The sequence below is a fragment of the Ambystoma mexicanum genome, chromosome 1p, assembly GCF_040938575.1.
Source record: "Ambystoma mexicanum isolate Mex_15411 chromosome 1p, UKY_AmexF1_1, whole genome shotgun sequence".
NCBI classification, from domain to species: Eukaryota; Metazoa; Chordata; class Amphibia; order Caudata; family Ambystomatidae; genus Ambystoma; species Ambystoma mexicanum.
Genome location: NC_090921.1, coordinates 1,459,104,438 through 1,459,121,625, shown reverse-complemented (window position 1 = coordinate 1,459,121,625; position 17,188 = coordinate 1,459,104,438). Strand labels below are relative to the sequence as shown.

General features: G+C 47.2%; 1 protein-coding gene across 3 annotated transcripts in view; it reads right to left on the bottom strand.

Moving 5' to 3' along the window:
- Positions 1 to 17,188, bottom strand: part of LOC138455382 (polycystin-1-like protein 2) — a 900,768-nt gene that overhangs the window by 790,400 nt on the left and 93,180 nt on the right. For all 3 annotated transcript variants that reach the window (XM_069607102.1, XM_069607103.1, XM_069607104.1), the window contains 3 exons: positions 14,342 to 14,527; positions 13,425 to 13,535; positions 4,644 to 4,788 (listed from right to left, as the gene is read on the bottom strand). In XM_069607102.1, coding sequence (XP_069463203.1) covers positions 4,644 to 4,788; positions 13,425 to 13,535; positions 14,342 to 14,527 — 442 coding nt within the window. The remainder of the gene's footprint in view (positions 1 to 4,643; positions 4,789 to 13,424; positions 13,536 to 14,341; positions 14,528 to 17,188) is intronic.

Sequence of the window (17,188 nt, the reverse complement as noted above, 5' to 3'; positions counted from 1 at the left end):
GTTTCTTTATGATTACAAAGTTATCTTGATGTAGCATGACAATGATACCAAAAAGTTGTAATTGTTCATTTTATTCATATGTTTTAAAAACCAATAAAACTCAAATAAAAAAAATGCATTTGGCTGAATGAAGTAAAGGTCAATTTAGGGAGTATCTTTATGCCACACAATCAATCTGGCTAAAGCAGATTACCTGACAAACTCTTCATGCCATGGGGTATACTACTGTGGTCTGTGAGACACCAAAGTGTGTCTCACCCGCTAGTCCTCAGGGAATCGTCATCCAGGTGGCCAGGACACAACCATCACATTTGGATCCAGTTCCTGGGGGCAGACCAGTGCGGGAGGATCACCTGGGTGAGGGGTCTTTGGGGAGTGGGGGTGGGGCAACTGATGGCAAGATGCAGTATTCCCCCCTTTCCTGTACCGATGACCCCTCCTATTTCATAGGATTCTCTGATGGCCCAACTTCCCCCCACCCCCTTTCCACAAAAACACTGGACAGAGGAAGAGGGTGACTGAGAGTAACAAGGCAAACCCTTACTCATCCCATCGGACATGTCCCACTAATTGAGTCAGGCAAAGTCAGATACTTGACTTTAATCACATACATCTGATATCCATTAGCTCTCCCAACACGGATAAAAGGCAGAACATAGAGACACACTCTGAGCAAGGTGGAACACCGGAAGCAGCAGAGCTTCTGGGGTGATGGCGAACCTACTAGAACAGATCGACGGATCGAGAAACGAGAACCAAGGGTGGAGGAACTCAGGAGTTCCCTGCAGGAGGTTGTTGCCTCCAAAGAATCGTAAGAGATACATGGAGAATGCCAAAGACTGCACTGTGTGCCAAAGGCATCTGCGACCATCTCAGGTGAATGACAGAGTTGGGGAGCCGAGGCCAAGCCTGTGGTATTAAGCTTGACTCGTGAATTAAAGAAAAAAGACAAGAAAGGAATGCACACAGCCGGTCAGTTGGCGAGCGACATGAAAGAGTGGTGTGTGTTAAGGGAAGCTAGAAGTTGCATAAGTATATTGCACAATTAAAGGCTGCATGTGTGTGAATGAGACACAAAGAATGACAGACCTGTGGTGAACTTTATAATAACCTATAACTGTTAAGCTAGCGATACAGACTAGAGGAGTGGTCCGGTGAAAGGAAGTAGCCCACTTGAAAGTCTCGGCGAAAGGTGAAATGTTTGATTATAAAGTAACAAAGTGAATGAACTTTAAAGAGCGTGATGATCAAGATTGACCCCGGCGAAAGCGGAAATAAATATTGAATATGGAACTCTTGTGCTCATGAGATTGAACTACATAGACCAAGAAACACTGGGCCAAATACCACAAGGAAGCGAGCTGAAGGGAAAGTCAAAGTGGTCCTTCAGAGGTCTATAGTAAAAACCTTGCTGAGGGAGACCAGAAGTGAAGTGTGATAAGTTAGGGGAAGGGAACCCCTTACGCAGGTAAATAAAGCTTGGGAAAGGGGACCCCTACACGTGTTGTGAGTGTAAGGAAGGCATGGCATCACAGTAAAAAAGACACAAGTGATTACAGTTCAAGGGTGTTTATTAAACTGTAAAGAGGGTGACATAAACATCTAATCTACACGTAAATCTAAGAAGGGAGCAAGCTACAACCCTCATATAATAATAATACAGTCCTCGTGGAGTCTAGCCAACCAAAAAAGGGTCTATACTAACAAAAAGCTATTGCCGACCCTTACCGCTATGCTACAAAATAGTGTGGGATAATGTTCACAAGAAAAAAAAGAAGTGTTCACAAAATGATAAATCAGGATGTTATGGTCGTGGTCTCCCTTTCCCCATGTTTTTAGCACGAAACAAGGCAGGGCTCTCGAGCACAGCACACCCCTGGGCTTCTCTGGCACAAGCGCATTGTTCATTTTCTCAGTATCAGGGTTCTCTGTGCCCATGTCTCTTTTCATGCAGTCTCTTGCTTCAGAGGACCTGATGCACCAAACAACAAAACAAAAGTTCCTTCTATTCACCTTTAGGTCGGGTGATTATCTTTCACCCTTGGATCCCCTCAGTCAGGCTCTGATCCGTCTCACAGTCGTCAAGCTCCCTTAGTCAGGCTTAGACCAACCACTCACTGTGGACATCCCTCAGTCGGGTTCATACTTGTCGTCAAAATGTTCACTTAGCTTCTTCACAGAATGGGATTCACTTCCCTATGTTTTCTCTTGACGTCCCTCTGTTGGGTTCACTACCGCCTTTCAATCTTAACTTGTAATATTCAAAATTCTTAATGTCTTTTTAAACAATTATCCAATGTTCATGTCAGGTCTCCCGCATCCGGGTCCAGACCTCCCAAAGCACTTAGCCACTTTTAAACAGAGACGTCCGAAGGGTGATCTCATCTCGCTGGGTCATGTTAGTCTACGGTAAAAGCAGGCTTCACACCATCACAGTTCACACGGCGTTCCCCTCAGCCGGGCGCGAATGCCTGTTTCACAATAACAAAACTTCTGCCCTGCGTCAAAGACTTTTGATTGTACAAGGGATTTGGCTCGACCCTTGTTTGACCACCTTAACACCTTATACCAGCCTTCCCTATGGCCTCGTAGTACTTGTAGTTTCTTTACGTATAATGCTCAACACAGTCTCTTTGTTAAGGAGAGGGATACCAGCCAGAGACCTTTGACTGGGTTCGCACATGGTGCCGGAACACTCTATCTCTGGTACCAAGTTTGTTCACAAAAGGTCTCTTGTCTATTTGTCTTCTTTACGTTCCCATTACAACCTTGAGCCTAAAACAGTTCAGTCGATGACAACCACGTCTCCCCTGGCTATCAGTGCGGGAGGGAGCCATGTACATCTGACATCCGTCACACCACCTGCCAGCTGCAATTCTTTCATTAGTGGCTATGCAGGTCTGCGTTGAAAAGGGCAAGTCCCTCCTTGAATTCTTTTCTAGTCTCGCCCACTTTCTCCTCCGTTTGAACTGCCATCCTGGAATGGCTGTTTCCTCGTGCGTTCTGCCTTGCTCGGAGTGTGCTCCTGTGCTCTGCCTTTTATCCCCACGGGGAAGGGAAAGGTTAGTCAGGTGTGTGTAGTTGTCGGTAATTGCCTGACTCTGCCTGAATCTTGTGTTGGGACATGTCAGGTAAACAGCTCGGGTATTAGTCCATTGTCGTTCACACTCTTAGAAAGTGTTTGTGCTGGAAAAGGTGGTGGGGGTAGAGTTTCTACGTATCCTACTAGACAGGATGGGGAAAAGATGTCACAAGGAAGTGGATACCGTGTCTCAACCTTCGGTTGTCCAACTTCCACTCCTCGAGGACCCCTCATCCAGTTGATTCTCTCTCATTGGTCCACCCCCAGGAACTGGATCCAATAGCGATGGCCGTGTCCTGGCCACCTGGATGACAGCTCCCCGGGCACTAGTGAGTGACACACATTCAGGTTTCTCAAATGAGTGAGAGGCCTGAGCCTGACCAAGGGAGGCCTATGTGAACTTTCACTTTGAGAGACCCGAGCCCGATCGAGGGAGACCTAAGTGAACTTTTGTTGAACTGTGAACCTTTTCTTGAGCTGTGAAAAGAACTTTTGGAATGTTGTAAAAGTGACTTTAACGTGGAAGGCCAGGGAGGCCTCGATCCACGTTTTGAACTGCTTTGTTTGGAGAACCTGAGCCAGAGTGTGTCATCCTGTCTATGGGGATGGCCTTACTCTGTGTTGTCCAACGTGAGGAGGAGAGCTGACTCAGCCACTTTGATTCTTTATATTCGAACAGTGATTTTCCTTTGCATACATATTCCCCTTTACACACTTTTTGTACAAGAGATAGGGCAGGCATTAGGTTTTGTTAGTATAGGCCATTTTGATTTGACAGAGACTGACTAGGACAGCGTTTTCTTTATTATTTGATGGTAGAGACTACTCACATCTTAGCTAATGGGCAAAGTAGGAGTTTTTACAAACATTGAGAATTGAATGAAAGTTTTACAAATGTTACCTTTTGTGTCAGTGTCATACTTGTGATACCATGCCTCCCATACAGGTCCCAATTGAAGAAAGACCTATGGCCAATGGCCTCATTCTCTATGCTGCAGTGAAACCACAAAAAACGTGCAAAACCGAGTGTGCGGAAACCCAGAAGGTGCCAAGTATACAAAAACTTTAATCCATGAGCTGACCAGCAAAATGACATTCAATAATTTGTGCAGATTGAGCTTGTTTTCTTTTTGACGACAAGAAATGAAGGCACAAACAGTTTAAATCACCTAATCCTAGGGGAAATTAGAAAGAATTTGACTGCTAACATCAGGGTTTCCCAAAGAGGTGCTGAGATACCGCACTCGCAAAGCAACACCTCAAAGGTGCAGACCTCTGAGATGATGCTAGACATTCTATTTCCCCCAGTTATAGGAATGTGGGGACATGCAATACAACCAGTAAAATTGTTCTTTCCCAGTTATGTGGCACGTATGAGCCATTCAGAATATGGTGAACTTTTATATCTCCTTTAGGCACAAAGAGGCAAAAATAAACATGTAGTGAAGAAGAGTATGGTTGATTGAAGTGCAGGTACATAAATCCTTCATATATTCCAGATTTCTTCTTACGCACCTAGAAGATGCTGGCGGTAGAGTCAGAGAGAAACACCCTCACTTACTTTAAAGGCTGGTAGTCAATGTTATAACCATCTCCCGGGTTGATTATACATGAGAGATTTCCTGTATAAGGGGAAAGTAACCACTGCAAGGAGATGGTTACGTTTTCAAGCATGGAACACTCTTCATCCACCATCAACTGCAATCCTGTAAAAGAAAGGATTAAAACAGAGCTTTAATAAGAAATTGTATCTGATAGAGTGTATTGGTGTGGTAAACAATTGCAAATGTTTTAAATATGTTATCTGAAACTCAAAGGGCCTGCTCACTTCACAGACTTTGATATGGCAACGTCTTCAGAAATGCATTGGAAAAGAACAGAGAAAGGGTACTGTTGCCCCCATCCTCTTACTTTCTTCAAACAAATTCGAACAACACCTCACACTGGCACAGCTCTGCTAACTTTCATGTAGGCTGGGTGATGGGACTGAGGGGCTATTGGAGATGAGGTGCCAACAACCTCTCCATAATTCAGGCATTGCAACAGGTATGCAGTAGAAACTCTCCAGACATCACCAGCCTTCGGTCCCAACTTGCTTGTTTTCAGTATAACACAAGGAGCCACCCAAGCCTGTCCTAACCCCTGTCAGTGCCCTGGTAGTGTATGGTGCAGGTTCATACACAGAAGAGGGGAACCCCCACTCCACCGGCTCTCTTAGCAGCCCTGGGGAACCCCTTGCCCAGGGAGAGCATCACATAACCTTGGTAAAGGAGGATGCTATGGAGGGGAAGGGGTCAAGGGGAAGTGATGGAAAGGTGTAGAGAACATCAGATAAGCTGAGAGGAGTGGAGATGGAAGAGACAAAGTAAAGCAGTATGCAGGCGGAACGGGGACCATAAGAAAGGTTGAGAAGACTGGGGCAGGAGGAGGTGAAGAGGAGCAATAAAGAGGAAGAGAGGAGGACTTCAGAGAAAGGAGGAGGAGCGGATAGGATCGTCTTGAATATGAATTGTAGGGTGGAGAAGGGGAGAACCTCAGAGAGAAGGAGAGAATTAAAGGTGAAAGAGGTTGAAGGGATTGGTGAAGAGGAGGAGGAGGAGAGAGAGGAACAGAAGGAGCAAGAAGCAGAGGATAGGGGGGTGAAAAGGGTAATAAAGAGGAGAAAAGGATGAGAACAATTAGAAAGTGGTGGAGCACCCCAAGGAGGAGGGAGCAGTAGCAGAAATATATTAGGAACTAGTATTGGAACAATAATAGGAACAGTATTAGGAAGACGTTTGGAACAATACCAGAGTTTATGTTGTATTGGTGCACATCTGAATAAGATAGTGTGTATGTGTGTGTGTGTGTGCTGAGTGTGTGGGCAGGCATGCCAGTCAGCCAGTGAGTGAGCCTCTTATTAGGGTGCCTACCTCTGTGCATAGGCAGCCAGCATGGACAAGTTTTCTTATAGTTGCATACTTGCTTTCTTGCATTATTGGCAAAGCCAACATGAGTGTTCTTAAATGGGGGTGCAGGCAGGTGGCTACATTGGTACAGACAGCAATGACATTGTTTTCTTACTGTGGCACTGCATTTTCTCCTGGTATTATGACCAAAGCCAACTGGATGAGTGTTGTTACCTATGGGGCCTCAACTATGCAGCCAGCAAGAACATGCTTTCATACTGAAGCATGGTTTTTTACTGGCATTATGGGCAACATCAACATATGGATGTTCTAACATGTGGGGGTACATGTGTGCAGTCAGCAAGACATGTTTTCTTTTATGTGTGACACATCTTAGGGTATTGTCACTGCTCCCATGGAAGGAGACCCTTCACAGGGGCCCAGGGAAGTGAGGCTGATACCCGATAGTCCACCTGTGGGTGGTACTCAGTGGGTGGCTCGCATAAGGAGGAAACACCTCTATGGGACCAGTGATTACTATCTTGGGAGAACACGGTATGTACACTCTCTGTCTCTGTCCCCTCACTCCTTTCATCCCACTCCATCATCTGTAGTTCCCCACATGTGTATGTATTTCTGTAGAGTAGGAGATCCCCCTCTAGACAGACCGTACTGGGATGAGGAGCAGTGAGAAGTAGCCAGATGGAGTGCCTTTGCTTACTGACACAAAGAAGATCAAGCAAGGAAGAAAAGGCCACCGTGGAACCAACGTACGTGGTACAGTCAATCCCAGTCAGACTTAAACATAAAAAGGGAAGGAGGATTGTGTGTTGAAGCAGATTCTTCCTAGAGGAACTGAGAGCTGGTTGGATGCTTGCCAGGGAGAACAGGAAAGGCTGATGGAGCCTTGTTGAACACATGCTGTTTTCCCCGTTATCCAGGCTGGAGAATCAGAGGCCCAGGAGAGTCGGACAAAGTGGTTGGAGCAGGAACGGCAAGCTGAGAGGGACCAGAACAGGAAGCACTGCAAGGAGATGCAGAGAGCGCTGGAAGGTGTGCGGAATCCCACAGCAAGACAAGCAGTCCCGCAGAGCGGCCTCGAGCATGCCGGTATCGCCACCTAAGGTACCTGGATTACCTAGAGGGTGGTATCGATCAAGGAGAATGAAGGATGCAGTTAAGAAAAGTTGAAGAGCCCCATCTCCATCGTATCAGTACTTGGGGAAATATAAGAAACAGACATATGAGAAACAGTGCCTGGCAGGCTAGTGAACCAGGCCTGGGCACGACATGCGATAAGCCCGAGAAAGGGTTCTGGGACCCATATGAAGTCAGGAAAGTCCCACAAGTGCAGCACATCAGGGTCTGGGACCCAGATGAAAGCGGGGACGCCCTGCAAGAACAGGACACAGGGGTCAAGGACCCATATTTATTTATTTTATTTTATTAGATATTGGTAAGGCGCAAATAGAACAATTGGTGTTTCAAGGTGCCACAAGATAAAAAAGGGGGGACACGGGAGAATGATAATAATAACGGTCCTACTAGGTCTTGTGACATTCCGATCATGCAAGGGCAGTAAAATAAAGTGCGAGGGGGGGTTGCCGGTCGGTGTGAAATGGGAAGTGCTAGGGTGGTAAGGGAAGTGCAGGATGAAGAGGAAAGAGTGCAAGTGAAGGGATGTGAAGGAAGGGGGAAGGAGGCCACTGTGGCTAGGTGAGTGCTAAGGGCAGGACAGGAGGGCAAGTGCCAAGGAATGCACAGGGTGCATGGGGTGAGGGTCCACATGCTAAGTGCGAGGGGGTGGACTCGGTGGGGTGGGTTAGTGACCTGTAGATCTCAGAGGGAACCAGGCAGCCAGTCATTGCAGCAGACAGAGGCATTAGCAGGGGAGGTGGAGAGGGAAGGAGAAAGAGAAATACAGGGTCTTGAGGAGCTTCCGGACCTTAAGAGATCTGGCTGAAGCCTGAGATGGGCAGGAAGACCTTTCCAGACGGAGACTCCTGCGGAGGAGAGAAATCTACCCCTACTCTCTGCTTAGAGAACCATCTGATCTGCAGAGAGTTGGAGCTAAAAAACAGAAGGGCTCTAGCAGATAGGTATTTAGGGAGTGAGAGTTGGATGTAGCAGGATCCCAGGCCCCAGAAAGCCTTGAGGACGATGCAGAGGATCTTGAACTTGATCCTTGCAGCAACCGGGAGCAAGTGGAGAGATTTTAGATGCGGTCCCTGGGCTTGAGGCCAAGGATAAGTCTTGCAGTTCTATTATGGATTAGTTGAAAGGGGCAGAGGGAAGTTTAAAGAACATTGAAGAAGAGGCTGTTGCAGTAGTCCAGCCTAGAGAGGACCAGATCCCTGGAGACATTGAGTTTCTGGTGGAAGGTGAGGAAAGGGAGAATGCCTCTGAGGAGGTGCAGCTGATAGTGGGCCTTTTTGTCAACATCTGCGATGTGAGGAGAGAAGCGGGGAGAGGAGTCAAAGATGACACGAAAGTTCGATGCCTCACAAGAAGGTAGGGGCATGGGACCCATAGAGGGCGGAAAGAGGGTGGAGGGATAGAGGGAGGCGGGGTCCCAATCAGAAGGATATCAGTCTTACTGGCGTTAAGGTAGAGATCATTGAGAGCATGCCATGCCTGAATAGCAGTCAGACAGTCAGGGATGAGAGAGGAGGAAGAGAAGGCAGTAGAAGGAAGCTTGAAGGAGAGCTGCATGTCCTCTGCATAACACTTGAAGTGACGAGAGAAGGAGAAGATCTGGTGGGCCAGAGGGTCAAGGTAGATGTTGAAGGGCCACAGCGAGAGGATAGAGCCTTGTGTGACGCCGTAAGTGTAGAGTATGATAGGGGAGAGAAAAGGACCCTGTTGAACCTGTCGGAGAGGAATCAGGTGAACCAGTCCAGTGCCAGGCCCATGATGCCAAGGGTGTCACTGGGCCGATTTGTCAGGGTGGCATGATTGATCGTGTTGAAGGTAGAGGAAATATCCAGAAGGATAAGAACGGATGGAGAGTTGGAATCGAGATTTGAGAGCAAGTCTTTAAGGGTGTTCAGTAGAGCAGTTTCTGTGCCTCTGGCTGCTCTAAAGCCAGACTGGTGGTCGTGGAGACAACCAACAGATTCAGTGTGTTGGATCAGTTGGGAGATGACCAGCTTCTCCAACAGTTTGCCCAGGAAGGGGATAATGGAGGAAGGGTGGTAGTTAGCCAGGCAGAAGAGGTCGCCAGAGGACTTTTTGAGGAGAGGATGCATAAGGGAGTGCTTGAGGGGTAGTGGGAAGGAGCAAGTGGAAAAAAGTAATTACAAAAGTCAGCCAATGCTGGTGTAAGAGAGGCAATGTTGGCCTTGATAGTTCTGGAGGAGCAGGGGAGCACCTGTTTGGAGGAGACTTTCATAGAGAGGACTTGTCTAGAGACCTAGTCTGGTGCTATGGGTGAGAAAGAAGAGAGTAGGGGCGGGGACGGGCCAAGTGAGGCTTGAGAGCTGGGAAGGGATGAGTGAGAAGAGTAGAGGAGAGTGAGGGCAGAATGTCCTGAGTTTTGGATAAGATGTGTGAGGCCAGGGAAGTACATACGGTCAGGTATGGCAGGGGAGAAGTAGAGAATGCAGTAGGATTGGAGAGTTCCTTGCAGATTTTAAACAGTTTGCCCGTCGTATGGTTTGTGGTCTGGAGATGCAGGCTTGGATAGGGCCCTCTTCTTCGAGCAGATTGAGAGTCTGTATTGCTTTTGGAGCAAGTAGCAGGCCAGTCTGTCAGAGGATGTGCCTGATGCCGCCACTTCCACTCAGCAACTCTGCACTTGCGTTTCAGTGAGGCTAGGTCAGAGTCATACAAGGTCTTATGCTTGGAGGCAGGCTTCATGCAGATCCTCATGACAGTGGCAAGGATGTCCAGGGTCTTGGCAATGGAGAGGTGAAGATTAGCAAGGGAAGAGTTAGGGTGGGAGTCTGTGGCAGGAGTGTGAGGGTTAAATGAAAGTGACAGCAAATGCAGCAACTGACACACGCTTCATCGGTTGAATGGCATAGAAGGAGACTGACAGTGCAGCAGAGGCTTAGCCGGTGGACCTAAGAGATCCAGGTGAGAAAACAGAAGGGCATATCAAACCAGGAAAGAAGTGTGGTGAGAGGGTTGGAGATGAGGATTTCTGCTGAGATGGTGGCATCCAAGGTATGTGCGGCTGAGTGCGTCCGACCAGAGGGATAAATGGTAAGGGGAAGAAAGTCACAGAGGCTGCGGAAGAGTCAAGTGTCCAAATCAGGAGAGTCAAGGTGAATATTGAAGTTTCCTAGGAGAAGCTTGGAACTGGAGGCAAGGAGAGAAGAGGTGAGGTCAGACCACTCTGAGAGGAAGAGGGAGACTGGACCAGGGGTCCTGTAGATGGTGGTGAGAGTCAACGAGTGGGTTGGAGAGACACCAAGCCTGCATAGGAGGAATTTGAAGGAAGAGTAGGTCTGAGTGGGAATGATAGTAGCAGAGACCCATTCAGGGAAGATCAAGGCCACTCCACCTCCAGACCGGTTAGGCTTGGGCTTAGAGAGGATCTTGTAACCCTCAAGGAGGAGTGTGTAAAGAGCAGTGACAGAGCTGGCGGTGAACCACGTCTCAGTGAGAGCGAGAACGTCAAGATCAAAGTCTTCAAGAAGGAGACACATATCAGAGGAGTGTTTAACAGCAGGGCGAGAGTTGAGGGTAGCTAGGTGAATCTGGTAGCCACCTTTGAAGGTCATCCAAGGAGGGGTACAGGGATGTGGTATGCCCGTTAGTGGTGGAGAACAGGCAAGAGGGGTGGCAGACAGAGGAGTGGCAGGAGAAGGGAGGAAGTTGATGAGAGACGGCCGACGCTTATCAAGAAGGAGGAGGTTGGGCTAAGAGCCCTGGGCCATGACTGTGCCATTCTGATAGACATTATTGATGCACCTAGAGGATGAAAAGCATGCCAAGAGTACTTTCCATCTGGTGCCACCATTAATGGGTGACGAAGAGAAAGGGGAGAGGACAGAGACCATGTTGGCACTCCACCAGAGAGGGAGTAACAAAGAGGATGTCTGTGGCAGTCTGCCTGGAAGAAGCATTGACGTAGGTGTCAGCAATGGACAGGCCTGGATTGGAGACCAGGAGATTTTTTTTAACAATTCCCTGCCAGGCTTTGAGAAAGAGGTAGGATGAGTGATAGAGTAGCAGTTTGGGTAAATAGGAGAAATGGAGAGCACCATGGAGGGAGAGAGCAGAGAGATGAATTGGGGAGAAGAGAGAGAGAGGCAGAGAAACTGCAATGCACAGAGAACTGCACAATTCAGTTTAAAGAATCACAAAACCAAGGGTCTGAGGCCCAGAGCCAGTCGGGGAGAATCTGAGACAACACAAAGTGGCCGGCCACCCACACAAAAGAAAGAGACAACACACAACAAGTCAGGAAGAGCCTGAAAAGTCCCTGAGGGATCTGAAGAGACAAGGGTTGAGGACCCATTGCCAAAAGTAGATATACTTTCTGGAACGATACGAGCTAGAGTGAAGTCTGTCAGGATAGTGAACCAGACTTGGTGTTACGTTTGTGAGCGGAAGAAAGAACAGGGTAAGAGACTGCCCACCTCTGGACCTGTGTTTTGTCCAAAATGACAGAGTGTGAGTGAAAGGAGAAGGGAAAACAATTCCCTGCTAATGTTGTTATGATTTTAGATATATTTGGAAGGGCATCTAGCATCAAACGCATTTCAGTTAAAGAACCACATGTGTTTTCTAATCAAGAATTGAACATTTAACTTGGCATCCAGAACAAGAGCAGCCTCCTACTGGATCACAAATAACCAGTTTTTCCTTAGTTAAATCTAGAGTTTAAGGGACGGAAATAGGTTTGGACACAGGACGGTGGACATTTTACTTTGTTGGACATCCTGACCGAATCCTTAGTCTTTTTGTTGAGGTAGGTCAACCCCTCTTAGAAATAGGTCCAGATAGGTTTTCCCTTTGTTTACTTTTATATATAAATAAAAAGGTCTTGCCAACAAACATGCCACCATTTTGTCAGACTCCTACTTCTGCACCCTTACACATTAGTGCAGCTAGTACGGACACATTTCCTTAGAGCGGCGTGACATTTTTACTGGCTTCATTGGCCAGTCTAACATGAGTGTCCTCACATGGGGTAGAGAGGATTACATCTGTGCAGGCTGAAAGGAAATGATTTCTACAGTGGCGTGGCATTTTTATTGGCATTATGGGTAAAGCCAACATGATGAGTGTTCCTACGTGGGGGAGACATGTGTGCTGCCAGAGAGGATATGTTTACTTACTGCAGCATACCATTTATTTCTGGTATTATGGGCAAAGCAACCAGGAGTATGCTCTTATGTAGGGATACTGGCATATGTTGGCACAGCTAGCATGGACATGTTTTCTTTTAGTATCATTACTGGTATTATGAGAAAAGCAAAATATTGTAGATTGACATGGGTTGGTGCAACCAGCATAGTCGTGTATGGGCACAGCCAGCAAGAAAGTGTGTTTTACACTGGCAGAACAAAGGCATATAGGGTGCAAAGTCATAATGAAAATGCTTTTGAAAATGGACAAAAAGGTCTGGGAGCCCCTCTACCAAGAACGAACACGGCCAAATAACCTGTTCTCTGGGAAGGTGCCCACTCGGGAGGGTCTACAATCACGTTTTAGCTCACTGTACCTTTCAAAGAGGAGAAATAACTATTTGCATATCAATACTAAAGATCTTGACTTTGTGTCATTTGTTGATCCCTTACCCTGTGACAAATGTCTTCTGCATAAAGCAGCCGTTGCCTTCCGTAGATAGGGTGCAGAAGCGGTGACACTCTAGATATGCTTAACTTTCATGGCAATGAGTGGCAATGTTTGGGAAGCATGGCAATCCTCTGATACCACTTCTCCATGCCATTGCCTGGAGGTACTCCTATGTAATGTCATTACACCCGCCTCTCATGCCAATGAGACCTTACACAGTCCTATCCTCTGATAATTTGACTCTACTGCAGTAGGAGCAAGGGATAAAAGAGGGGTTGTTGGGCTCACACTGGATTTACCAATTTATCAATTATACTTTAAGCACTCTCACAGTGCTAGCTCAAATTCTGGACAAGCTCATACAGGAACCAAACTATGCACCCCCGTTTCTCCATCTTTGAGGTGTGGCGTCCATCAATGTCAGACAGACTTTTACGGCACCCAATGAACAGCTCTGTCACACACCCAGATGCCTCCAGAATGTTATTCTGATGACAGCGAGTGAGCAAATGTGCACATGGTTTGAACTATTGGCTCTCTTAAAAAAGAGAGCCTAAATCATACAATCATCGTCATCATGTTAGTTGTATGCCACTAAGTGTAATAGCTGCTCATTTAATAAGACATTATTTATAAATAAACTATGACTTGCATCTGGGCAAATTTCACACATACCATAATAAGTTAGATGACATGCTACTTACCTTCCATACACTTGTACGAGATGGATAGGTAGCTGCCCAAAGTTGGACATGGCTCTCCAAAAGTGGCACCATCCGCTGAGACCTGGCATGCTTGGAGCCCATGGCATTGCCCTTCAAAACATCACAAAACAATGTCTTACATCCAATTATGCAGAGGACGACTCTCATTATAGCATGTTCATTCACGGGGAAAAAGATATTATAGGGTGACCTATGCGTTTGACCCAAATCTTTCCTCCTATATAACCTGTGCAACACAACAGCACCAAATTATTGCTTGTGTTTTTTTCTTCCAGTAAAGTCACAATTCGAATTGTCCTCGTCATAAAGATCGATCTAGATACACACATAAGGTCTCTCCCGCTACACATACTCCACATAACACCTCTGCCATTGGAATGCAGCTATCCACCACGATAAAATTTCGGTCCGGCTACACACATATCTCTCACGCATACTCTCTAGACTACCTATCTGCACCCACCCACATGCCTGCTCGACATGGATGACTAATGCACACACGCCTTCTATAATTCTCTGATGAATTTCCCACACTTTGACTTTGGTCGCTCAAGCGCGTACAAACTACAGTGCGTTGAGACCATACCAATGGTGAAAGGCACTACGCAACTGTCCATTGCATTACATTACATTACATGGCCAGGGCCCCTTCTTTTAAAGAAGAAAGTATAATGATCAATCTAGATGAGGCCATGATCCTTTCCAGCCATCTACTATCTACTGTTTTAGGCATATCACGTGATGACATAGGCATGGCAGCAACCCATCACACAGGCACTCTATTCCAGTAATCTCTTGCCCCTCCGGCAAGAGCAGCACAAAGTCACCCTAGTATCTAGTGCCGTCCCTCACATACCATTTCTTCCATTTTAACAGAAAACAATGTTCTCTCTTACCTGCCACTTGGTCCTTCACGTTGGTCCAACTGCAGCCGGCCATCGACTCCATGGAGGAGGTGGCATCCAGGGTACAGTAATGAGGGCTTTTACGGCCGTAAGTGCTGTCGCTGATTTGGACTACTTCACCAGAGCCGCACTGGACTGTAGCGTTGTAATAATCACAAGCAATGGTCTGACCCGATTCTAGGGGAAAAGCAGAAAATGTCATCTTTACCGTCAAACTGTACATACTCTTAACTGTCTAGTCTTTGTGAAGAGCAAAAGGCATGATTTAATACACGTGTTCCAAGAAACAGGATGACAAGCTTGACCCAATATGGGTAGTTGTACATTAACTAGGACGTGCGCTCCCCAAATATCAAACTTCAATGTGCCCTTCGCCTTCTCCACCTCTGCCAACAATCTTGTAATTTAACACAGACCAGAGTTAATCAACATGTACATACATGCTATCCTGAAAGAGTATTCATTGTATGCAGAAAATCAAGGAAATGCCTGGGGAGCACTGCTCTTGGAATCTATGCTCAGTGCTGTATTTGTCTATGCCCTTTATGCCACTGCCCTAGAAGAATGCCAAGTTCCATGACACAAGGTGCATAAAGTGAGGTTGATAGCCTCGTCGCATGCTGAAGAAAAGGCGGCACAATTAGCCCTCTGCTGTATTCACTGAACAGCCTTCAAGTAAGGGTTAAGATCTATATAAAACACTTTGCCCTGCCTACAGATGTCCTGCCTGGCTGCTACCACTCGTCATAACACAAGAGATAACCATCCCTAATTGGCTTACTAGTTGCCTAATTGGTGAACCATTCAATTCACCAATCAATTCATCCAATCGCTATGCTCTTTCCCGAAGCCCTCTGCTTCTTGTGGTGTTGCTGAGGGTGAAAGAGCGTGTAATGAAGCTTAGGTCATGACACGAGTGTAAGTAGGTGGAGTTTAAATAAAGAATCACACAGACACCGGAAATGGGGGATAGTGTGAATATCGCAGCCAACAAACATCTTGTTAATACACTGGAATCTAGTGGAACACCTGCTAGACCTCCACACCACATTGGTGACGAGGGCGGACCAAACTTGGTCCGATAGTACAACGAGTAGAGCGCTCACTTTGACTTCTGTGCAGAGCCTGCTGATGCAGGTTCGAATCGCGGCAGGGTAAAACTCAACCTTTCATCCTTCCGAGGTCGATAAATGAGCCCCACACACCGTGGGTAATAATAAGCAGTGCTCAGATACCTGGGGGTTCGTAGCGCTATATAAATGCTAAATTATTATTATTAACAGCAGCCCAGCTGATCTCAGCCATACCAGCCCCAGCTGAACCGCACCTCCTCCATCAGGCATGGAGCTAGCGAGCGCCGGGAGAGATGGTGCTGGCCCAACACCCATAGTCGTCCGCTGCCACGTTGCACCAGTAACACTAGGCGATGCCACTGACGCCAGGCGTCGGAGCCGCCGAGGCCACAAGAATTCATTTCACCTGCGGCAGTGGAAAAATAAAAGTAAGGAACTAACTACAGTGCCGTAACATCAGATAGTCAAGGCAGCATCATCCCAGGTTCAGAGCAGTAAGAACACCCCAGCAAACAGCTGCTGTGGTGAAAGCACAGCAGACATTACCCAATCAGTGGCCTCTGCTACCAAATCATTACGGGCATGCCCCTGGTGGGTGCTGAAGTTGCGGGCAGGGCAAAGATAACATGGACAAAAGGGACTAGGCCCACTGCAAGTGAGGAACAGTGAGAACAAGGGTTGGGACATGTGCCTAGGAGAAGACCATAGCGCCAACATCACACATGGAAGAGAACCCACAGAAATAGTACTTAGCAAACACAAAGAAGTGCCAAGATACCACGGCAAGCTTTCCCTACGTCAATCAAAATGGCAGATGACCGGTAGGTGCCACCAGCAATGGGAGCACTGGAAGGACAGGAACTCCCCCCGGAAGCGACCATGTGGCTAGACTCATTGCAAGGTACATTCATGAGGCCGTTTGAACCTTATGCAGCGGAGGCATTTCGTCAGTGAGAACTGTGGCTACAGCAGTTCGAGCTACACCTCAAGTCAAAGAAAATCACAGCAGGGGAGGACAAACTAATATTTCTCGTGCTGGACCTGGGCACATTGGTGCTGCAACTGTTTAACGCTCTAGTTAGCAGGGGCCCGGAGGATGACTATGATGGAGCGAAGACAGCCCTAAAGAACTAAGCAAGCCACAGCTCAACCCGGATGATGAATGGTTCTAGATGAGCCTCGCAAGGCAAAAACGAAACGAGAAGATAGATGATTTCCACGACAGGATCCGGGAGATGGCTACAGGGTGTGAATTTCCGGACTAAAGTTTCCGTAGCACAACAGCAAGTAATTCACAGCATATCATCAGAAAAACTCTGAAGGGCCATCTTTTCAGAGAGGAACCTGGCGTTGGACTGAATCCTGACTAGGGGGTGACAACGAGAGCGGACAGATTCCCAAGCGGCTGCCATGGAAGCAGCAATGAGACAACTACCGGTTGACGCAGAGAAGCCCGAAGCAACCATAGTCGCAGTTGAAACATGATACGGGGGCCGGAGCAGAACTTCCAACCTACCAAGATGACAAGAAAGGTGGCAAGAACTGTGCAAATGGTTTGGAGGAGCCTGGCACAAGGGGGAACCCCGCCCAGCTCTAAGCGTGACATGCAGAAAATGTGCCCGGTTAAATCACTTTGCCTCCATCTGCCTAAGCTCCATGTACCTGAAAGATCCTGATAAAATAAGCACAAAATACCACCAGAAGAGAGACAAAGGAAAAGCGAGAGCTGTAGACCCAGAACGGGGACAAAGTGACAGCGAGAGTG